Source organism: Aquarana catesbeiana, linkage group LG03 (assembly GCF_042186555.1).
Source record: "Aquarana catesbeiana isolate 2022-GZ linkage group LG03, ASM4218655v1, whole genome shotgun sequence".
NCBI classification, from domain to species: Eukaryota; Metazoa; Chordata; class Amphibia; order Anura; family Ranidae; genus Aquarana; species Aquarana catesbeiana.
The window spans coordinates 56,262,966-56,286,671 of record NC_133326.1 but is presented as its reverse complement, the minus strand read 5'-3'; the positions used below and the strand labels follow the sequence as shown (position 1 = coordinate 56,286,671).

General features: G+C 46.1%; 2 protein-coding genes across 7 annotated transcripts in view; both read left to right on the top strand.

The window, feature by feature from the left end:
- The window catches only part of TMC3 (transmembrane channel like 3), a 98,302-nt gene extending 93,961 nt beyond the window's left edge, over positions 1-4,341 (top strand). Inside the window, exon 22 of the mRNA XM_073618571.1 lies at positions 765-4,341. Coding sequence (XP_073474672.1) covers positions 765-1,614 — 850 coding nt within the window. The 3' untranslated portion in view covers positions 1,615-4,341. The remainder of the gene's footprint in view (positions 1-764) is intronic.
- An 8,596-nt stretch (positions 4,342-12,937) lies between these two features.
- LOC141131378 (pseudouridylate synthase 1 homolog) overlaps positions 12,938-23,706 on the top strand; it is a 70,360-nt gene continuing 59,591 nt past the window's right edge. For 3 of the 6 annotated variants that reach the window (XM_073618570.1, XM_073618568.1, XM_073618564.1), the window contains exons 1-2: positions 12,963-13,050; positions 23,591-23,662. Coding sequence is in view for 1 of the 6 variants with exons in the window: in XM_073618566.1 (XP_073474667.1) it covers positions 13,028-13,050 (23 nt within the window). In the remaining 5 variants the exon portion in view is untranslated. Of the gene's footprint in view, positions 13,051-23,590; positions 23,663-23,706 lie in introns of all 6 variants that reach the window. The other 3 variants (XM_073618569.1, XM_073618565.1, XM_073618566.1) reach the window with 3 other exon arrangements.

Below are 23,706 nucleotides of genomic sequence, written 5' to 3'. Positions count from 1 at the left end.
GAAAGAAGGTTGAGAAAGGCTGGTTTAGAGTGTATGATTATTGTATTTTTAATATCTCATTATTTAGCTGCAATGCAATGTTAACATGGATGCATTAAAGATGTTGTAAACCCTTACCGACCCCTTTTCAATACAGGTAAGCCTATAATAAGGCTTATCTGTAGCTACCATGGATATCTCCTAAACCTGCTATGCATACTAGCTCATTATGGCTTTGTCTTGCAGGTTTTTTTTTTTTGTGGGTTTCCAACCACTTTAAAGGGGTTGTAAACCTACGTGTTTTTTTTACCTTAATGCATCCTATGAAAAAACACCTGGCAGTCACCGGACCCCCAGCCCCCCGTTTTACTTACCTGAGCCCCTTGATCTCTTCGGCGGGGATGCGCTCTCCCTCTCTCCACAGAGTCCCGGCTCTTGATTGGATAGATTGATAACAGCGCAGCAATTGGTTCCCGTTGCTGTCAATCAAATCCAATGATGCGGGCGCCGGGGGGGCGGGGCCGAGTCCAGCATTCGTGTCTGTGGACGCAAATGCTGGACTCAGGAGAGCGCCCGGAAGGTAACCCCCTCGAGAGAGAGCTTCTCCTGGGGGATTATCTGATGCGGGAGGAGCTGCGAGAGCAACAGGGGGACCCCAGAAGATGATGTTCGGGGCCTCTCTGTGCAAAACGAACTGCACAGTGGAGGTAAGTATGACATGTTTGTTATTTAAAAAAATATAAAAACTATCCTTTACAATCACTTTAATATGTTTTCATTTTCAGACCTCCCAGTATAAAGCAAGGAAGCTCCAATGATGCCTGCAGAACCAAGAACTATCATACAGCAGGGACAAAGAAACAAGGTGAGGATGCCGTATCAGAGCCACTGTTCAGGAAAGGCCTGAGACATATTACACCTGAATGCCATGGGACCAGTACACCAAGCATTCTCCCTCATCGACCACACGCAAGATATTATGTAGTTAATGAACATGAATCTCGTAAAAAACTCCTTCGTTCCACATCACGGCTGCCAAGACATTTCCGAATGGAAGAGTCTGGTGATATAGTAGAATTATATCCAAGAAATGTCAGAAAGTATGTTGTTCAACCACCACGTCGCTCGCACTCACCGCACCTGAGTGAGGAAGAAGAAGACGAAATTCACAGGGATTTAATCCGCAGATCTAACCGCCCTCGCTCACTATCGGATCTCCGTCATAATCCTCGGTTTTACATTGGAGACCGTAATGATGGTCAAATGATATCTGGGCGAGATCTAGCTCGCATGCAATATAAATCCTGGGAAGGAGGCTTTCAGATTGACTCAGAAAAGCCACATCATCGCAAAAAAATAAATCTGAAAAACTTTGACCTTGATGAACAGTTTGTGGAACGCCACCGGAAAGTCAAGTCAAAGCACAAACTTGAACCTTGCCTTACAGAATCGGACTCAATGTCTAACGCATCCAGCAGTGACCAGCAAAACAGCAGCACCGACCAGTACATCCAGGTCATTCATACTAAGGACAAATACATCAAAAGTGGTGGAAAGTTAACCAAGAAAAAATCAAAAGCCAGTGTGGACTTAAATGCCTCTCCCTTGAATGAATTAATTTGTTCAAATGTTTAGAATTGTAATATTTAATATAAAAATCAATAAACATAGCAGTTGGACCATTTCACATTCTCTAAATTAATATAACCAGCCATAGTGACCTACACACTCCACATTAGTTCTGAGCAGTGCAAGTGGTAAAATTGCATTGCATTTCTCAGTAATGAATACAAAGCAACCATCCAGGTAAAAAAGAACACTTTAGATATGCTACTGTATAATTTTTCAATCGTGTAGCTTTACCCCCGTAGGGGCTGCTAAGTGATGTGGTCCACCTGCCACCCTGCCAGCCTGGCATTCACTTTCCAATCAGCTTAGAGACAATGAACAGTCCAGATGTTTGTTTTGTTGTTTTATTGAGGGAATAGAACTTGGATGGGTAAGGGAATTTATGGGATGCCCCGTGGAACAAAAAATTGAACGATTGTATAGCAATCAATTGGGACAGCTATATATACACTTTGCTACTACATTCTCCTCCAACACATCTCTTGCTTGCAGACGGTAACTATCTCTGTCTCTCTCCAGCACATCTCTTACTTCTCAGGCACAGCTAGCACATGTTTAGGCCGGACACTGACTCAGCCAAGCCTTAGTAACTGCCACTTGAAGGCAGGAACTGCAGGCCCCTTTAATGTAGCAGAAATAGGAAGTCTTGAGTGCTAGCTGTTCTAGGTGGACTACTGCTCCCAGTAAGCCCTCTTCAGAACCCTGCCACCCCTCCTGGCTGCAGCTGCCAGTCTTCACTGCCCGTGACATTGCAACCCTCACTGGCTCCACACCCAGCTCTCACCGTTTCCTCTCAGTCCTCTCTGACATGCCTCTCTAGTCCTCCTGATAGCACATGTCACTTACCAGCCCTCCTGGCTGAAAACCGGTGGTTCCCTCCTGAAGACTTGCCAAACAGAACTATCTCCTGCTGTCCTCTCTGACTCCTCTCTGTGCCTCCTGTTCAGATCCTACATGAGTTCTTGAAGGGACCCGTCCTGCACCCGAGTTCCAGGCCCAAGGTTACCCCCCCAGACTGGGGAGCTCCCTTAAAGGCCCCCGACAGCCTAATACTCTATCCTCAGTTCTTCCACCTGACAACTCGTCCCCAGCTGGACTGACCCCAGGTATTTCAAGGAGGCTTGCCCCCTGCCAATCAAAGCTGGAGATTGGTTAGGGCTCCCTGGGACACCCTAAACAACTCCACCTCTCTTCCCCTTCTCTTCTTCTAGAATCCTCTAGAAGCAAGAGCTACTCCCAGCCCACACAGATTAAAACAAACAGGTCTAGCTACCAGCTAGGCCTGCCTAAATTTACCTGCACTACAAAATTCCTAACCTCTAGTACCTACCTAGGTAGAGAGTGCTACACTCTACATTAATGTGGCTTGGGAACGAGATTTGTTTGGAGAACAGTTGAAAGAACTGGAAGTTAATTGGAGAAGCGCTTGCAGCTTGACAAACTTTATAGTGTACATGATGAAAGCAAACAGTGTTAACCAAGATAACATTCTGTATGTCTAAATATGGACACTCAATAAGCATACGGAAGATGGTTCTGGTGTACATTTTCTAAATATGTCTGGATCTTAGGCAGAGCTTGAGGGGTCACAATGGCGGCCCTGCCCATGCTCCGTGCGGTATCCATGTTACATTAGGTTATACATTGTGACACTGTGTAGATAATCCAGTAAACTCAGAAGGCCCGGGCTGGTTTCACCTACACGGGGTGATAAGGCAAGTTCTTTCCTCCAGAGGTGCATTCTCTGCTTAGCCCCCCCCCCCCCCCGCCCACCACAGTACTCAGCTCACTGCCTCCATCCAGTACCCACCCACCCCAGGAGGGGCCCAGTACGGGCCCTCTGAGTGTGGTATGCCTGCCCCTACCTTGTGTGAACGTGCAGGAGGAAGCGGCAGTTGGTATTGGAGGGCCCCAGGTCAACTTTTGCATCAGGGCCCATAAGCTTCAAGCTACGCCTCTGGTCTGGGTTGATATTGTGTGTAGTTTTTGTAACATACACCATACTTGCCAACAGTCCTGATTTTCCCGGGACAATCCCGATTTTGGGACCCTCGTCCCGATCGGAGCTCGTCCCAATTAAATTACTGGGATTATGCCTTTGTCCCGGGAAATCGGGAATGTTTTAGGCAAAAACGGCCGGCGGGCTACGAAACAATGGCGCCTGCAATGTCTCTTTCCAGTGTGTTCAGTGGAGAGGGGAGGGGCAGCCAATTGGCTTCTCTCTTTAGTGTACAAGTAGACAATTCTCTTGTACACTGAAGCCTATTGGCTGCACAGATCGATCTGAGGCCCCTCTCCTCTCCACTACGCACACGAGAAAGCAAGGAACTGTAGCTGCCGCTGCTGGGAACAGACACATGAAGGAGGGCTTCGCTGCACTGCTGATGTAAGGAGCAGCTCTGCTGCCGGGGACACCAGATGTAAGGAGGGGCTCCTCTGCTGGAGACACTAGATGTAAGGAGGGGCTCCGCTGCTGGGGACACTGATGTAAGGAGGGGCTCCGCTGCTGGGGACACTGATGTAAGGAGGGGCTCCGCTGCTGGGGACACCAGATGTAAGGAGGGCTCCGCTGCTGGGGACATGGATGTGAGGAGGGGCTCTGCTGCTGGGGACACCAGATGTAAGGTCAGGGTTCCCACTGATTCTGCATTATGGTGAGTTGAATGATTTCATTTTATATTACATGTAATAATAGAAATAATGAGCTGTTTTTTCACTACTCTGTTGTAAGTTTCCACTTGGCTTTCAAATAAATCAATCAGTTTATACATTCTACACTATGGGAGATTCTTCTTTATCCCTTGTACATATCCGTTGGGAATGAACGTCCGTCTGGACTAAGCTGGAGCCACCATCTAATATACAATACCTGGAGAGGGCCATCTACCATCACAACATCTTGGAAAGGTCTCCAGCTACACCCATCTCCACTGCTTTTCACTATCCATATGGAGGTAACAGTCTAGTGAACACTGAGTGATACACACGAAGAGTGACACACCAGCAATTTTATTGAAGAGCACTTATTGAAGCACTGTCTGCACTTTGTTTTATCATAGACTGTATTTATCTTCACTTCATGAACTATTGCAGCACTATTTGTTGTGTCAACAGTGTGATAAATCATCTTATGTGCACAGATTCATATTTGTATTTTGCACAGCGCCATGAGCGTTCATTGGTATTGATTTATTTGAACACAAGCTCATATTTGCACTTAGCAATTTTGCACAGCATCTTTAGCATTTTTTTTTTTGCACAGTCGCATTTTTTAGCAATTTTTGCACAGATTATCACACAGTGCTAAATCATCTACATATATTTATAGTATGCGCGTTCATTGGCATTGTTTTATTTGAGCACAAGCTCATATTTGCACCTAGCAATTTTGCACAGCATCTTTAGCGTTTTTTTTGCACAGTCACTTTTTTTTAGCAATTTTTGCACAGATTATTGCACAGTGCTAAATCACCTATATTTATAATATTAAGTTGCACTGATCACTTATTAATTCTCTAAACGCGAGTACCACTCTGTACAGCGTCCAACTACAGTGTATTTCAGCCCATCAGACTTTCACAGGTAGAAGAATCTTTGTAAAAGGAGCAAGATTCTAGATTATATTTCAGTGACTTGTAGGCTAAGTTTACATATGCGGCTAAATTGTGTTTGACAGGCGGTGAGGAAGCGATATGTCGCCTCTTCACCACCTGTATTAACCCTTGTAAAATGCCGTACTACCGCACCACAGGCTGTTGTGGCGCATCCCCATTCATTTAAATTGGCCGTGTTTGACTGCGGTACTGCCTGCCGATAGCGATAGCGGGGATAAATTCTGCAGAGGATGCAAAGCAAAGCATCGTGACCACAGTGTGTAAACTTCTCCATCTGCTGCTTTTGCACACGTGGCTCAACTGTGTGTTTTTACCACCCATTCCAACCACACATCTAAATAAGCATTTACTGTTGAAATAAGTGCCTTATATAGTGTTATAAGCTCCGTTTGTATTTTGCCTTAGCAGAGAAAAATTAAAACACGAAACAATAAATGTCTCAAAAAAATTGTAGAAAAAGAAAAAAGTAGAACTTAAGGCAAAACTTTTATTTTCATTTTGGATAGAGTAAGGGAGGGTTATAATTGCTGTCAGTTTTTTATTTGCCATCTGTGTCCCATTAGGGAGATTTCACTAATGGGACAGATAGTTCCCCTTTCTGGGTAATTTTGCAGTGCAGTTAAGTGCCCCCCGTTTTTGCAAATCATGATGCAGTGTAGAGAAAATGAGGTTTCTTTAAATGATATACCTGTAGGCCAACTGCGGCTTTTGCAAGGAGTGTCCTGAGTGATAGGCATCATCCTGTATATGCTAGACATGCACAGTTGCCAACATTGTAAAAAAAAAAATGTGGGACACTTTTGTGGCTGTAGGCGGAGCCGTACAATAATTAGGGGGTGGGGTATTCGTTTGTAGGTGTGGCTTAGGGAAAATATACAAGTGCGGCGTGCGAAGCGCGTTGTGGCGAAAAATGGGCGTAGTTTATGCGACATAGTGGGCGTGGCTTAAATGGGCGTGGCTCAAGAGGGTGTGGTTAGAGTCTGAGATGAATGATGGAGAGGGAAAAGGGGAGAGGGGGAAAGGGGGAGAAGGAAAGGGGGAGAGGGAAATGACGGGACAGCAGCCCCAGATCCTACACAATAAAAATATGTGTATTCTAGAAAGTTTAACAATCAGCAGATAAAGATACTCCAAACACCTGGTGTTAGCACTTCAATCATCCCTGCACCATGGTTGTTATGGTGTCAGGATGATTGAAGTTCATTATTTCTATTATTACATTGTAATATAAAATGAAATCATTCAACTCATCAAAAAGCAGAATCAGTGGGATCCCTGAGCGTGTCACTAGCCACGTCGCCTGCCACCAGCCGTCCGTCCTTGCGTCAGATGTCCCAACAGAGTCCGTCCTTGCATCAGGTGCCCCCAGCGGAGCCCCCCTTACATCAGATGTCCCCAACGGAGCCCTCCCTCACACCAGGAGTCCCCAGCGGAGCCCCCCCCTCACACCAGGAGTCCCCGGCGGAGCCCCCCCTCACACCAGGAGTCCCCGGAGAAGCCCCCCCTCACACCAGGAGTCCCCGGTGCAGCCCCCCCTCACACCAGGAGTCCCCGGCGGAGCCCCCCTCACACCAGGAGTCCCCGGCAGGGCCCCCCTAACACCAGGAGTCCCCGGCGGAGCCCCCTCACACCAGGAGTCCACGGCGGGCCCCCCCTCACACCAGGAGTCCCCGGCGGAGCCCCCCCTCACACCAGGAGTCCCCGGCAGAGCCCCCCTCACATTAGGTGTCCCCAGCAGAGCCCCCCCTCACATCAGGAGTCCCCGGCGGAGCTCCCCCTCACATCAGGAGTCCCCGGTGGAGCTCCCCCTCACATCAAGAGTCCCCGGCGGAGCCCCCCCACATCAGGAGTCCCCGGCGGAGCCCCCCTCACATCAGGTGTCCCCAGCGGAGCTCCCCCTCACATCAGGTGCCCCCGGCAGAGCCCCCCCTCACATCAGGAGTCCCCGGCGGAGCCCCCCCTCACATCAGGTGTCCCCAGTGGAGCCCCCCCTCACATCAGGAGTCCCCAGGGGAGCCCCCCCCTCACATCAGGAGTCCCCAGCGGATCTCCCCCTCACATCAGGTGTCCCCAGCGGAGCCCCCCTCACATCAGGTGTCCCCAGTGGAGCCCCCCCTCACATTAGGAGCCCCCCTCACATTAGGTGTCCCCAGTGGAGCCCCCCTCACATCAGGTGTCCCCAGTGGAGCACCCCCTCACATCAGGTGTCCCCGGTGGAGCCCCCCCTCACATCAGGTGTCCCCAGTGGAGCCCCCCTTGCATCAGGTGTCCCCAGTGGAGCCCCTCTTACATCAGATTCCCAGAGCGTTGCGCCCCCCCACCTCAGAGGTGTCCGCCGGCCGCATGGCTAGAACCCCCGCCCCTTTACATAACAGAATGGCAGCGGGGCGGGGGGTAGGCGGGGCGAGGCGGAGCGGGGCGGAGGATGGGCGGCGACGCAGGAGCTCCGTCTAGCCCCCCCCAGCCGTCTTCCTGATCTTTGTTAAAATGGCGGCCGGCGGAGACAATGTCTCCACCGACCGCGGACCTCTAGCGGCGGCGAAAATCGTGAAGAACCGGATTTCTCGGGACATTTACCGGGACACCACAAAGTCGGGAATGGCGTCCAAGTCCTGGGAATGGCCCGGGAAATCCGGGACAGTTGGCAACTATGGACATGTGCGGTTCATTTCGTACGAATCGAAAATTCGTACGAATTTCCAAAAATTTGTTAATTCGGAAGCATCCGAAATACGAATTTCTATGCTTCTGAAATGTATATGAAATACGAGATTTCGTTGATGAATTTCGGATCCAAATTCCATTACAATAGAAACGTGACTGGTGTTTTGTTGACCAATCAGAGGTTTTCTTCTGCTTAGTGAGGGTTGGGAAAATTACCTTTTTTAACATGGGAGTGGGAGACTGGTACTGGTAGTCGATGGGAAATTCAGAATTGGACAAAATAAGAATGTTCATTAATATTGTTTCAATTTTGTCATAATAATTACGATTATTCGTTATGATGAAGTTAAAAACCCAGGAAGTCAGCACAGCACAGGGATGGTGGGAGCCCCTCATAATGAGCATAATGAGTCGACGACTGTCATATTAAGAAAGGTATTTTTTGCTTTTTAAATACATCATAACGAACGTTCGTAATTGTTACGAAAAGTTAACGAAACGAAAATTCGTATTTCGAACGAATCCAAATTGAATTTCGGACACGAATTACGAAATACGAATTAACGGCTAATACGAAACGGAACAAAACAAAACAAATTTATTGACGGCGCACATGTCTAGTATATGGTAGGAAAGATGGCGCGTTGAGCAAGCCCCCATGAACAAAAGAACAGACATAGGGGTTGATTTACTAAAGGCAAATCCACTCTGCACTACAAGTGCACTGCCAGTGCACTTGTAAGTGCACTGGCAGTGCACTTGGAAGTGCAGTTGCTGTGAATTTGAAGGTAAGATCTGAAATGAGGGGAAGCTCTGCTGATTTTATCATCCAATCATATAAAGCTAAAATGCTGTTTTTTATTTTCCTTGCATGTCCCCCTCAGATCTACAGCGACTGCACTTCCAGGTGCACTTACAAGTGCACTTGCAGTGCAAAGTGGATTTGCCTTTTGTAAATAACCCCCTTAGAGCCGTTGCATGGTTTGTCCACATATGTGTAGTATATTCTCCCTTGTCCAGAAATCTGCACATGCGTAGTGTGCTCTCCCTTCTGCTGTCACAGCAGCCTAAGCCCAATAAAGCTTCTGACCTAGCTCATATGATAAATAGGGCTGATCAATCAGAATGCTACTTTTTTTGGCCAGGCTTTGCAGTTCGCCTACAGGTTGGTATGTCATTTTAGGGAAACTCAATTTCTATACACTGCACTATGATTTCCAACCTACTGGGGCCCCTTGACTTGACTGCACAGTGAAATTTACTAGAAAGGTGAACTAACCCTTTTAGGGCTTGTTCACACTTGTGGCACTCTCTACAATCGCGTATTGCTTTTCAGAGGATAGTAGAGCAGTGGCTTCTAGGCATTCAGGGGGTGATACAGCCGCCACATGAATGACTGTTTTTTTCTTTACAGCTGAACAGTGATGTTCTATGTATATACCACGCCTCAACTGTCAGCCAGCCTCTTGGCTAGTGGTTGAAGTTTGGCACCCATTCACAAGGATATAGAATGGGTAGCGGTTGGCGGTGGTACTGCCCGCAGAGAGCAACATGGGTATAACCTTTGCTGAGGCCATGGGATGTGTGAGAACCCGGCCCTGCATTGTACAGCATTGTACATGATAACATCAGAGAGGGAAACACTGACAGGGCTGGTCAGAGACTGGCAAGAAGAGCGGCTATGGGGGACTGATCTCTACAACCAGAACCCACAGAGAGGAAGACTATGGAACAATGGACTAAGGTAATCTCTACTCTGTTAGATCATTCTCTAAGACAGGGGCCTCCAAACTTTCTAAACAAAGGGCCAGTTTACTGGCCTTTGGACTTTAGGGGGGCTGGACTATGGCTGGTGGGAATAGAAAATGTCTCAGCATAAAGGGATGTAGCGCTCACCCGCCGAAAGGGCCTTTGCTTTGTCCCAGGTTCCTTCCCCAGATTAGTGCAATAGCAGCCAGGCACATAGGAACAATCACTCTTCTGGTTCAATTAACAGTCAAGGCTGGAGGGCCATAGTTTGGAGATCCCTGGTCCAGAGGTCGCCTTTTTAACCACTTCCATACCAGACACTTTCCCCCCCTTCTTGCCCAGGACAATTTTTAGCTTTTAGCGCTGTTGCACTTTGAATTACTATTGCACGGTCATGCAAAACTAAGTTTTTATCATTTTCTTACCACAAATAGAACTTTATTTTGGTGGTATTCGACCACCTCTGCAGTTTTTAATTTTTGCGCTGTAAACGAAAAAAGACGGGCAATTTAAAAAAAAAAACCTGATGGGCACTGATAGGCGGCACTGATAGGCAGCACTAACGGCTCTGATAGGCGGCACTTATCGGCACTGATAGGTGGCACTGGATAGGCAGCACTGATGAGGAGCTACTAACAGGCATTACTGAGTGGCACTGATTGGCACTTTGATGGGGCACTGACAGGCATTACTGATTGGCACTGTTGTGGGCACTGACAAGCATTTATTATGGGGACACACTGGCAGGTGTTGGGCACCAATTGGCAGCTGATGGGCACCTTTTGATGGTGGCTGTGTTGATAATCAATGTGCTGCTTATCAGCACAGACCCCTCCTCTGACGGGGAGAGCCGCCGATCAGCTTTCCCTGTCAGCGTGAACTGAGGAAAGCCGTTTACACAGCTGGTATCACATGGTAAGAAGCCTCTGTCAGAGTTGCGGTGTGTCAGACTGACACACAGCACCTCCGATCGCCGGCTGTGTTATCCCGATCACGTCATATGACATCCGGTCATACTCCATGGACACTGCAATCATTTGAGAACAGTCTTCACTATCTCTCTACCTCTCAGGGCAGTTCCTCCATCAAAAAGCCCAAAAACTTGAATGCACTGGGACACCTTCAGTAACATCCCAGGCCAGGCAAGCAGTATTATGGATATTATTATTATACAGGATTTATATAGTGCCAACAGTTTGTGCAGCGCTTTACAATATAAAGGGAGACAATAAAGCAACAATACAATTCAATACAAGAGGGAGGGATATGGGAATTATGCTAGGGATGTCAGCAGCAACAATCACTAAGATCCTTCATTCAGGCCTGTACTCACTACATACTGCATCTACTTAGATCTCCCTCCAATATCAGTCAGAAAAGTCCTCAGTGGTTCTTTCCGATCAGATGCTGAATACCTTGCTTAGCTTTAGAGGTTTCAACAGGATAGGCCCTCTAGCTCTGCCACAGCTGGGACCTTGATGAGAACAAGTACAATTTTCAGCTGGGCTGCCCAAAAAGGTAGCAGCCTATAAGGCTGGGAACTTCTCTTCCTGGACAACAGGGCTGCCTCTGGCTGTTTATGCATTCTCTAGCCACCTACTGGGCACCCTCCCACAGGGATTGGCTTGAACCAAATACATATTCTTTGCACTGCACTCATGTCACCTACAGGAGAAGTATAATCAAAATAGCTTTAGCCATATTTCTCCTTTAAAGTGTGTGAGCAATGGTGTAATGTAACACCCGGCCATCCACCTGGCACTGAGCTCTGAGCGGCTGGATTGTAGCGCCAATTTTGAAAAGTTTACACTGTAGAGGGAATATATAACCACAGTCAGAGATACAGGATCTTACTGGTTCACAACTCTGGACTGTAAAGTCCAGGCTTTACCTATTATGGTGGGCATACCCTCCAAGGGGTCTGCAGTGACCGGGTTCTATTGGGATGGACCCTGGCCCTGTATAGCACTCTGTGGCTAACTCAATGCATTGCAATAAGGGCCAAAGTGGGCTCCTAACACAGGATCCAGTGTCCGAAGCATCATTACAGACCATCCCCAAAGCGTGGGCTCCAGGTACAGCCTGCAACATTCTTTGGGGGGTCGCATTGATTGTATTTCAATTACTCAGAGAAAACAGAAACGCAATTGAAAATGTAAGATCAATCTTCAACCTATCTATTGCAATCCACTTCCGCCTTTGTGGGATATATTTTAAATGGCTTGCCGACTATACATCAATTATTCCTATCAGGAGAAGATCAATTGAAAAATAAATTGATAATGTGTCGAAGTGTATATGGCCACCATTAAAGTGTAAGTTCACCTTTACAGAAAAAATGTAATAGTGATAGAAGCATGTGTAATGTATGTGGATGTGACAGGATGGTGCGGGGGTCTCAGGGTGATAACAGGCGGTGAGGAGACATATTACCCATCAACTGTGAACAAGACCTGAAAATCCCGCGTCACCACCTCGTGTATTATACAGTTTTGCAGCGCGGTCCCAATAACTTGATTGGGTTGGGTGGTGAACACAAAGGGGGGGGGGGGGTAATTTTTGCTGTGACATCCGTACATTCCGGAGTGGCTTCAATGTTCTCCGTTAGGTTGGTGGCTGTTCAGTAAATCTGTGCCTGGCTTTACCTCTGACTGTGTGAATGAGGCCGCCAACCACAGGTCACCATCAACCAGGCGGGGTCAGGATATGGGAACACCGCGGTCCACCATATACACCCCCATATTACTTTCTCCCTATATCATACCTCCCAACTTTTTGAGATGGGAATGAGGGACACCTACCAGCAAAAGTATGCAGGCATAGGATACGCCCCTTAAAGGAGAATTGTACAAAAAAAACAAGATTTGTTAAACCCACAAGTGCTTTTTTTACCACTACTATTCCTTTATATTGGCTTTTGGAATTTACAAATGCAGCAATTTAGAAATCAGATGAAAGGTTTAGCACTGGAAAACACTTTTTGATAGATAAAAAGTACATTTTATATACAGCTATATAAATCAGACCAAAATGAGGGACAAATGAGGAGGAATTGAGGGACAGAGGGACATTGCTCCAAATCAGGGACAGTTGGGAGCTATACCTATATCATACCCCCAGATACTGAACAGCCCCCCTCACATCATCTCCTCTCCCCCCATATCACAGAGTTCCCCCTCATATCATCTCCTCCCCGCCAAGATCACACAGGGTCTGTGTGTACAGAACGACTGTAGTTGTGTGTTACCATTGTGAATGTTTTAAACTAATAAAGTTTCCGCTTCAAATAGCGGCAGCGGGGCATTGTGGGAGTTGTAGGCGGCCTGTGATTGGTGCACGCTGTTTGACCCCGGAAGCGGCGTGGCCGGATTTGGTGCGGACCTCGGACCGGAATGATTGAGTTCCGCCGATCAGAGTGAGTGTTGCGGTCTTCGTTGCTGTGTACAGGCATGGCTTGTTATTCGGGGGGGAGGAATGATAGAGGATGGAAGTGACTTTAATACACATGGCTCTCATACATACATTGTGTATGAAGGGGGGAGGGCGGGTTTTGTAGGTTTAAAGTGAACCTGAATAGCAAGAGTGAGCCTTGGCTGTGTTATAGGAAGCAGCTATACAAGTTCATTGTAGTTCAGATATTACCTGAAAAATGGCCATTTCTGTGACAGTCTATAGGTAGCGGTGTACTTCCTGGCAAGTTAGCGCACTCAGGCTCCTCCCAACTTGGCGCATCTAGCCCCTCCCTTCGTCTTAGCGTGCCTGGCCCCCCCCTCGTCTTAGCACAAATAACCCTCCCTCTTCTTTGCATGCCTAGCCCCCCCTCGTCTTTGCATGCCTAGCCCCCCCTCGTCTTTGCATGCCTAGCCCCCCCTCGTCTTTGCATGTCTAGCCCCCCCTCGTCTTTGCATGTCTAGCCCCCCCTCGTCTTTGCATGTCTAGCCCCCCCTCGTCTTTGCATGTCTAGCCCCCCCTCGTCTTAGCATGCCTAGCCCCCCCTCGTCTTAGCATGCCTAGCCCCCCCTCGTCTTAGCATGCCTAGCCCCCCCTCGTCTTAGCATGCCTAGCCCCCCCTCGTCTTAGCATGCCTAGCCCCCCCCTCGTTTTAGTACGAATAACCCCCCCTTTTCTTAGCACGCCTGGCCCCCCTCATCTTAGCGCGCCTGGCCCCCCTTGTCTTAGCGCGCCTAGCCCCCCCCTCGTCTTAGCGCGCCTAGCCCCCCCCTCGTCTTAGCGCGCCTAGCCCCCCCCTCGTCTTAGCATGACTAGCCCCCCCCTCGTCTTAGCATGCCTAGCCCCCCCCTCGTCTTAGCGCGCCTAGCCCCCCCCTCGTCTTAGTGCGCCTAGCCCCCCCCCTTGCCAGGAATGGGAGGAGTTTTAGCTTGTTTTGTAAAAAATATGCAAGAACACGTGTTTTTACAAAACCCTCAGGTGTGCATGGAGCATAAGGCACTGCAGTCAGGAGATGTCCCCCCTGTGATCTCCTCACACACAGAGCGTTTACACCCGTGTACAGGGAAGGGTTCACATGGACCGGGGCCATGTCCCTGTACAGGTGTAATCAGTCGGGTGTGCGGGGAGATCTGTACAGCCTCTGCATCTCTCATTGACATGTAAAGGGCTGTTGGCTGTGACCATACAGAACATCCGCGCCTTCCAGGCTCATAAACAAGAATTATTATTATACAGGATTTGTATAGCGCCAACAGTAATGTAGCGCTTTACAACTTGAGGGTAGGCAGTACAAATACAATACACTTCAATACAGTAGGAATCAGAGGGCCCTGCTCCTTAGAGCTTACAATCTAAGAGGTATGTGCATTGTACTGGACTCTGTGCGGATGAGCCCATGGATCTACCACTGAAATGTGAGATCTGCTTATTCGTCCCCTTCCTATCGCAAATCTCTATATTAAAGCAGAAAACAAAACCACTGGCAAGGAAAAAAAGTGTAGCCCCCTCTGGCTGTAGGCAGCTCAGACTAATTGTATATTTTGTATTTGGGTTTTCCCTAAACTCAGCTGGGTTGTGCTTTTCTCACTGTCGCCAGTAGGTGTCACTGGTACTGCAGGCCATAGTATGAGATTTCTCAAATAGGCTGAGTTATGAATATTTATATTTCCTTCAGCCAGCCAGTAGGAGGTTCATAGCCACATGCTGGGGAAGGATATATATTTGGGACAGGCCATGTGGTAGGTATCTTGCCTCAGGCTGAGGTTTGTGGAGGTGCTACTAGTGGGAGCTCTGTGATTAGGCCTCAAAGCCTATTTGGGGCCTACATATGCTGAAGTGGTCCTGAGGTTGTCCTGCCCAGTGTGGAGGAAGCCAAGCCAAGGTGGGAAGATCCAGGGGAGGCCCCTTGCTGGGGAGAGCTAGGATGAAGGCTGGTCGTCTCAGAAGGGCCTGGAGACTTGCTTGGAGGAGGCACCAGAATCTGAAAACGCGCTTGCAGTGTTGCCGGGTCAGCCTAAGCACTTGCCGACCGCAATACATATATATACACATTGCAGTTTGGTAGACAAGTGGTCTACTGGGATTATGGCTGAAGATATCAGCCATAACCCCGGTATTGTTTTTTTGTAGCCGGTGGATGGCTTTCTCAAAAAAGCAGTCAAAGCAGCTCATGAGCCGCTGGAGTGCTTTCTGAAGCGTTACCCCCGCCGGTGTTTCTTGAGCTTATCGTTTCCGCCAGTTTGCCCAAGAAACAGCTGGCCACTCCCATAGGCGATCAAGGAGTAGATCCTCTTTGATTGCCTATATGGCCTTGGAGGACCAGAGCGACATTATGACATAATTTCCAGTCCAGACTAGAAGTAAATCTTTTTTTTTTTTTTTTTATCTTTTGCTTTTAAAGGTAAAGGAGAGATTTGGGTTTTTTTAACCTCAGATCTCTTCATAAAGAGGACCTGTCATCCTTATGTCTATTACAGGGGATGTTTACATTCCTTGTAATAGGAATAAAAGTGATCAAAAAAAAAAAAAAATTAAAGGGACAGTGTAAAATTTAAGAAAAATGAAGGCTCCCCCATCCCTCTGTGCTCGCGTGCAGAAACGAACACATACGTAAGTCATACACACATATGTAAACGGTGTTCACACCACATATGAGGCATCGCCACAAAAGTTAGAATGAGAGCAACAATTCTAGCGCTAGACCTCCTCTCAATGTCTAAACTGGTAATCTGTAAAGGTGTTTAAAACGTCGCCTATGGAGGCTTGATTTTTAAATACCGTAGTTTGTTTCCATTCCACGACCATGCCCAATTGTAAACCGTGACATGTCAGGTATCTATTTAGTAGTCATAACATCGTCTTTCACATTTTACAAAAAATGGGGGTATATATTGTGCTTTTTTTTTTTTTTTTTTTTTTTTTTATCATTAAACTGTATTTTTTTTTTTTTTAATGCGTTTGTAAAATTGCTGAGCAAATACCGCGTGGCATAAAAAATTGCAACAATTGCAATTTTATTCCCTACGTCTCTGATTAAAAAAAAAAGTATAATGCTTGGGGGTTATAAGTAACTTTCTAGCAAAAAATACTGGTTTAAATGTGTAAGGAAGAAGTGCCCAGAATAAGCCTGGTCGGCAAGTGGTTAAAGGTTCTGACACTGTGGAGCTGGACTTTGTTCTGGATCTGAAGAGTCTGTAAGTGATCTGCTGTAGTATCTGGGACCCCTAACACTCACTCCCTCTACCTACTCCTCAGTTTGATATTTAAATTCCAAGAAAGACAAAAAGTGACTGGCACCCAAGATTCCCCATTATATCCATGAACTCATGCCTGGGGTAAAAAATAGTTCACTCCCTGCCTCTGGAGGCGTTATCCTGCCTTTAGGGTACCAGAGGGGTGCTGCAGAAGTAAATACACTTTCCTTATTTTCCACACTAAGGGTAGCCATAAATGCTCACCGGCATTTCAACAGAATTAGATTGTTAAATCAACCTCTGTCGAACGGGAATGGCAACAGATGGATTGAAATTTGGGTGGTCCCTGCTGAAGGAGACACATTTTGATCCATCTACGGCCAGTTTTAGGCTCCTTTCACACTAGAGGCAGTGTTTCTCAGGGTTAGAAACTCAAGACCCTGCCCCCTTGCTTTTTAGCCTCCATTCTCTCTGTGCCAATGTGCCATTGTCTCAGTTCTTTCTGTTGAATACTTTCAGAGCTTGTACATTTCTGTTTGTGGAAAACTGGCACGCCGATTTATCGGCTGATAGTGTCTGGATCCAGAAGAGTGCCTGTGAACCAAGAGGTGTTCGGGGACCTGTGCGAAAGGTGGGGCTAGGTCAACATATGTGGGTCTCCTAGCATCCACTGATAAAATGAACAGATTTCTCTCCAGGTCCTGGGATCTGCTGGAAGAGGGATTGCACTGGTAGATCTGTGGGATCAGTACAACCTTATTTATGACTTTCCACCCTGATGATTCTTCCTCATCTGATTTGCAAAATCAAGGAGGGCATTCCAGTGCCTTTCATAGCTCCAGATTGGCCCAGGTGGTAGACTGACCTGATATAGTTACTCCTAGCTGTACCTTGGACTCTTCCAGAATTCAAAAAAGAGACTACAGGTTCTCTGCTATTTTGGATGGGCCTAGGAAGGGTGTGCCACTATTTCTAGGATGATCTGTCAGACCATCATTCAGGGTTCCCATTTTTCCTGTCAAAACTCATCCCACTAGGACTCTGAGGGCTTCTTGGACATTTTGGAAACAGGTTTCGTTTTCCCAGGATTGTAAGACTGCCACTTGGTCTTCATTTCTCTAAGTTTTTCCAGGTGGAGTTTTGGGTGTAAAGTTTTACAGGCAGCTCTTCCTTTTCTTTTTTTTGTTTATGCATAACACAAAAAACAAGTAACAAAAATGGTCGCCACACAGGGCGTAACACTACAGTAGAAAAGTACAGTTGGAAAAACCATCAAATCTAACTTCACCCCCGGTGTATCTGGAAAGTATTCACATGGACGTCCTCCCGTGCTTGAGTGGCCTGCACGCCCTGTGATCAGTGAGTCTATGAGACTTGGCTGATCACAGATCGGAGTAAGGGGTCGATTCCGACCCCCTTACCACGTGATCAGCTGTCAGCTGCGAGAGGGACTTTGGTCCCGATCGTGGAGTGTCACCAGCGCCCATCAGTGCCACCCATCAGTGCCGTCTTATCAGTGTCGCCTTATCTGTGCCCATCAATGCAGCCTCATCAGCGAATATCAATGAAGGAGAAAAATTACCTGTTTTTTTTTTTAATTTCTGTCTTTTTTTATTTCGCAAAAAATAAAAACCCAAGTGGTGATTAAATACCACCAAAAGAAAGCTCCTTTTGTGTGAAAAAAATGACTCAAATTTCATATGAGTACAGTGTAGCATGACCGCGCAATTGTCATTCAAAGTGTGACAGCGCCGAAAGCTGAAAATAATAAGCAAGCAAAAACGTGAGGGGTGTACTCACTTTTGTGAGATACTGTGTGTGTGTGTATATATACACACACACACAGTATCTCACAAAAGTGAGTACACCCCTCACATTTTTGTAAATATTTTATTATATCTTTTCATGTGACAACACTGAAGAAATGACACTTTGCTACAAAGTAAAGTATTGAGTGTACAGCTTGTATAACAGTGAAAATTTGCTGTCCCCTCAAAATAAATCAACACACAGCGATTAATGTCTAAACCGCTGGCAACAAAAGTGAGTACACCCCTAAGTGAAAATGTCCAAATTGGGCCCAAAGTGTCAATATTTTGTGTGGCCACCATTATTTTCCAGCACTGCCTTAACCTTCTTTGGCATGGAGTTCACCAGAGCTTCACAGGTTGCCACTGGAGTCCTCTTCCACTCTGAGCTGGTGGATGTTAGAGACCTTGCGCTCCTCCACCTTCCATTTGAGGATGCCCCACAGATGCTCAATAGGGTTTGGGTCTGGAGACATGCTTTGCCAGTCCATCACCTTTAGCCTCAGCTTTTTTAGCAAGGCAGTGGTCATCTTTGAGGTGTGTTTGGGGTTGTAATCATGTTGGAATGTTGCCCTGCGGCCCAGTCTCCGAAGGGAGGGGATCATGCTCTGCTTCAGTATGTCACAGTACATGTTGGCATTCATGGTTACCGCAATGAATTGTAGCTCTCCATTGCCGACAGCACTCATGCAGCCTCAGACCATGACACTCCCACCACCCTGTTTGACTGTAGGCAAGAAACACTTGTCTTTGTACTCCTCACCTGGTTGCCGCCACACACGCTTGATACCATCTGAACCAAATAAGTTTATCTTGGTCTCATCAGACCACAGGACATGATTCCAGTAATCCGTGTCCTTAGTCTGCTTGTCTGACATATGAGTGCTGGCAGCACTCATATGTCTATATCTCAAAGACAACCTCTGGATATGACGCTGAGCACGTGCACTCAACTTCTTTGGTCAACCATGGCAAGGCCTGTTCTGAGTGGAACCTGTCCTGGTAAACCGCTGTAAGGTCTTGGCCACCGTGCTGCATCTCAGTTTCAGCCTCTTGGCAATCTTCTTATAGCCTAGGCCATCTTTATGTAGAGCAGTGTTTCTCAAATCCAGTCCTCAAGGCGCCCCAGCAGGTCATGTTTTCAGGATTTCCCTCAGATGAAACTGCTGTGGTAATTACTAAGGCAGTGAAACTGATCAAATCACCTGTGCAAAATAATGGGTAGCCTGAAAACATGACCTGTTGGGGCGCCTTGAGGACTGGAGTTGAGAAACACTGATGTAGCGCAACAATTCTTTTTTTCAGATCTTCAGAGAGTTCTTTGCCATGAGGTGCCATGTTGAACATCCAGTGACCAGTATGAGAGAGTGAGAGCGATAACACCAAATTCACACACCTGCTCCCCATTTACACCTGAGACCTTGTAACACTAACGAGTCACATAACACTGGGGAGGGAAAATGGCTAATTGGGCCAAATTTGAACATTTTCAATTAGGGGGTGTACTAACTTTTGTTGCCAGCGGTTTAGACATTAATGGCTGTGTGTTGAGTTATTTTGAGGGGACAGCAAATTTACACCGTTATACAAGCTGTACACTCACTACTTTACATTGTAGCAAAGTGTCATTTCTTCAGTTCAGTTTTGTCACATGAAAAGATATAATAAAATATTCACAAAAATGTGAGGTGTGTACTCACTAGGGTTGTCCCGATACCACTTTTTTAGGACCGAGTACAAGTACCGATACTTTTTTTCAAGTACTCGCCGATGCCGATTACCGATACTTTTTTTTTAATGTCACGTGACAGTTTTTTTTTTTTGCTATTTTTTTGGGGGGGGGGTGAACATTGTATGTGTGTGTGTTTTTTTTTTTGTTTTCTTTTACAATTTTTATTTTTTACAATAATATTTTTTTATTATTTATTGTTTTTTTTTTTTTTTTTTTTTTTAAATCAGCCCTGTTGGGGGCTTTGGTGAGATATCGGGGGTCTTAACAGACCTCTGATATCTCCCCCTTGAAACAGAGAAAGAGACAGAGGATAGAGATTCCCCAGTCCCTTTCTCTGCAGCGTCAGCTGCACTGAGAATGAATGGAGAGAAGACAGTGGCTTCTCTCCATTCATAAACTGACACATCGTAATCACAGAAGATTACAATGTTTCAGTTATGTGAATGGACAGAGTCAGCTGACTCTATCCATACACAAAGGAAGGAGGGGGAGGACGGAGGAACTGAGGGGGAGAACGGAGGGAACAGATGAGAGAGGAATGCAGGGGACAGATAAGGATAGAGGAACGGAGGGGGAGAGATAAGGAGAGAGGAACAGAGGGGGAGTACGGAGGGGGACAGATAAGGATAGAGGAATGCAGGGGACAGCGGAGAGGCACAGAGGAACAGAGGGGGCACGGAGGAGGATGCAGTGACAGTCAGCTGTGATCGATCACCGCTGCATGTCACTAAAGCTGGTGAAAGCCGCTGGGGGAGAATCTTGTAACTCCCTCATGCGCCGATCACAGCTGTCCTCCAGGTATCGGGGGAAGCATCGGGAGCATTTGCCCGAGTACAAGTACTTGGGCAAATGCTCGGTATCGGTGCCGATACCGATACTAGTATCGGTATCGGGACAACCCTAGTACTCACTTTTGTGAGATACCGTGTGTGTGTATATATATATATATATATATATATATATATATATATATATATATATATATATATATATGTATAATTTTGACATTTTTTTTTATACTACTGGCAGCGATCTCAACAGTGCATAATAGGACTGCGATATTGCGCAAATCTGACACTAACTGCCACTGGGTGGAGGGGGGGGGGCGTATTAACTGCCACTGACATCACCAGTGACACAAATACAATGATCAGTTCTAATGATATACACAGTCACTGTACTAATGACACTGGCTGGGAAAGGGTTAACATCTAGGGTGATCAACTGGTTAAAGTAGAACTATAGACAAAACTTTTTTTTTTTTTCCCCTTTTGGATAGATCAAGGGAGGGTTTTTAACCCCTGTGAGATTTTCTTTCACTATCTGTGTCTCATTGCAGAGAATTTCCTTCACTTTCTGTCCCATAACCAAACAGGAATTGAGAGGAAATCCCTGCAAATTTAGGGAATTCCTTGGGGACACCCAGGTCACCAGAACTAGTGTCCCTTTTGGAAAATTTCCCCTTTATTACTTTTCTTAGGACAACCCAAAATTTGGGATTTTTCTCTTCCGTGCAATGATAATGGTAAACAGGAGAACGGTGCACAGAAAGCAATAAAAACCTGACCAGCATTCTATTCCCTCTCTACTCTATCCAAAACTAAAAAAAACGTTTTTCCCTTTAGTTATACTTTAAATATGTGTAATGTGTGTGTAGTGTGCTGCTTTTACTAACTGATCTTTTAGATTTCCATCCCTGCTTTGCCGGGATGAGGAACTTTCAGACCCTGCCTTCATATAGAGCTCTGTATTGTTTACCAACACAGGGCTCTGGGCTGTGATTGCACACAGCAGGTCCTGACCATGAATCATTGGCTGGAACTTGCTGACCGACTCCTGCTGTGTACAATCATGCACCCGCCCTAAACCCTATGGTAGGTAGTGACATACGGATACATCGCTATGCCTACAGAAGCCGCTCGTCTGCAGTACATTGCGAGCAGGCGGTCTACAAGTGGTTTAAAATGAGTTACATTTAATGAAAGGAAACAATATACAGTGCCTTGAATAAGTATTCATACCCCTTGAAATGTTCCACATTTTGTCATGTTACAACCAAAAACGTAAATGTGTATTTTATGTGATAGACCAACACAAAGTGGCACATAAATGTAAAGTAGAAGGAAAATGAATAATGGTTTTCAAGTTTTTTGTTTTTTTTTTACAAATAAATATGTGAAAAGTGTGGCGTGCATTTGTATTCAGCCCTCTTTACTCAGATACCCCTAACTAAAATCTAGTGGAACCAAGTGCCTTCAGAAGTCACCTAATTAGTAAATAGAGTCCACCTGTGTGTAATTTAATCTCAGTATAAATACAGCTGTTCTGTGAAGTCCTCAGAGGTTTGCTAGAGAACCTTAGTGTACAAACAGCATCATGAAGGCCAAGGAACACACCAGACAGGTCAGGGATAAAGTTGTGGAGAAGTTTAAAGCAGGGTTAGGTTATAAAAAAAATATCCCAAGCTTTGAACATCTCACGGAGCACTGTTCAATCCATAATCCAAAAATGGAAAGAGTATGGCACAACTGCAAACCTACCAAGACGTGGCCGTCCACCTAAACTGACAGGCCGGGCAAGGAGAGCATTAATCAGTGAAGCAGCCGAAAGGCCCATGGTAACTCTGGAGGAGCTGCAGAGATCCACAGCTCCGGTGGGAGATTCTGTTCACAGGACAACTATTAGTTATGCTCTCCACAGATCTGACCTTTATGGAAGAGTGGCAACAAGAAAGCCATTGTTGAAAGAAAGTCATAAGAAGTCCTGTTTGCGAGAAGCCTTGTGGGGGACACAGCAAACATGGAAGAAGGTGCTCTGGTCAGATGAGACCAAATTGAAGTTTTTGGCCTAAAAGCAAAATGCAATGTGTGGCGGAAACGAACACTGCACATCACCCTGAACACACCATCCCCACTGTGAAACATGGTGGTGGCAGCATCATGTGGGAATGCTTTTCTTCAGCAGGGACTGGGAAGTTTGTCAGAGTTGATTGGAAGATGGATAAGCCAAATGCAGGGCAATCTTAGAAGAAAACCTGTTTGATTCTACAAAAGACGAGACTGGGGCGGAGGTTCACCTTCCAGCAAGACGATGACTCTAAACATACAGCCAGAGCTACAGTGGAATGGTTTAGGTCAAAGCATATTCATGTGTTAGAATGGCCCAGTCAAAGCTCATACCTTAATCCAATTGAGAATCTGTGGCAAGACCTGCAAATTGCTGTTCAGACGCTCTCTATTCAATCTGATAGAGCTTGAGCTATTTTGCAAAGAAGAATGGGTAAACATTTCACTCTCTAGACGTGCAAAGCTGGTAGAGACATCCCCAAATAGACTTACAGCTGTAATTGCAGCGGAAGGTGGTTCTACAAAGTATTGACTCAGGGGGGCTGAATACAAATGTACATATTTATTTGTAAAAAGAATTGAAAACCATTTATCATTTCCCTTCCACTTCACAATTATGTGCTACTTTGTGTTGGTCTATCACATAAAATACATTTACAGTTTGGTTGTAACATGATAAATGTGGAAAATTTCAAGGGGTATGAATACTTTTTTAAGGCACTGTATTATTGATTAAAATTGTACTCAGGGTGCAGGTTTGTGAAATATATGGAATTATTATCATGTGTGCTTCCCTGTGAAGAAGTATAAGAACCGGTCAGTTACTGTGGCCTTTTCAAATCCATCTTTTGACAGAAAAACAAAATATTCCGTGCCAATATCCAAAGTTGAGGTTTACTCATTTTTTGCACATCCATCTTCACAGGTTTTGTTTGTGGTTCTGACGTGCAAATTTTTTGAGTATCCGAAAAATCCTACCCAGTTCATCAGCATCAAGGTAATTGCACACTTTGGCTTTCAGATAACTTTTGGTAAGACAGT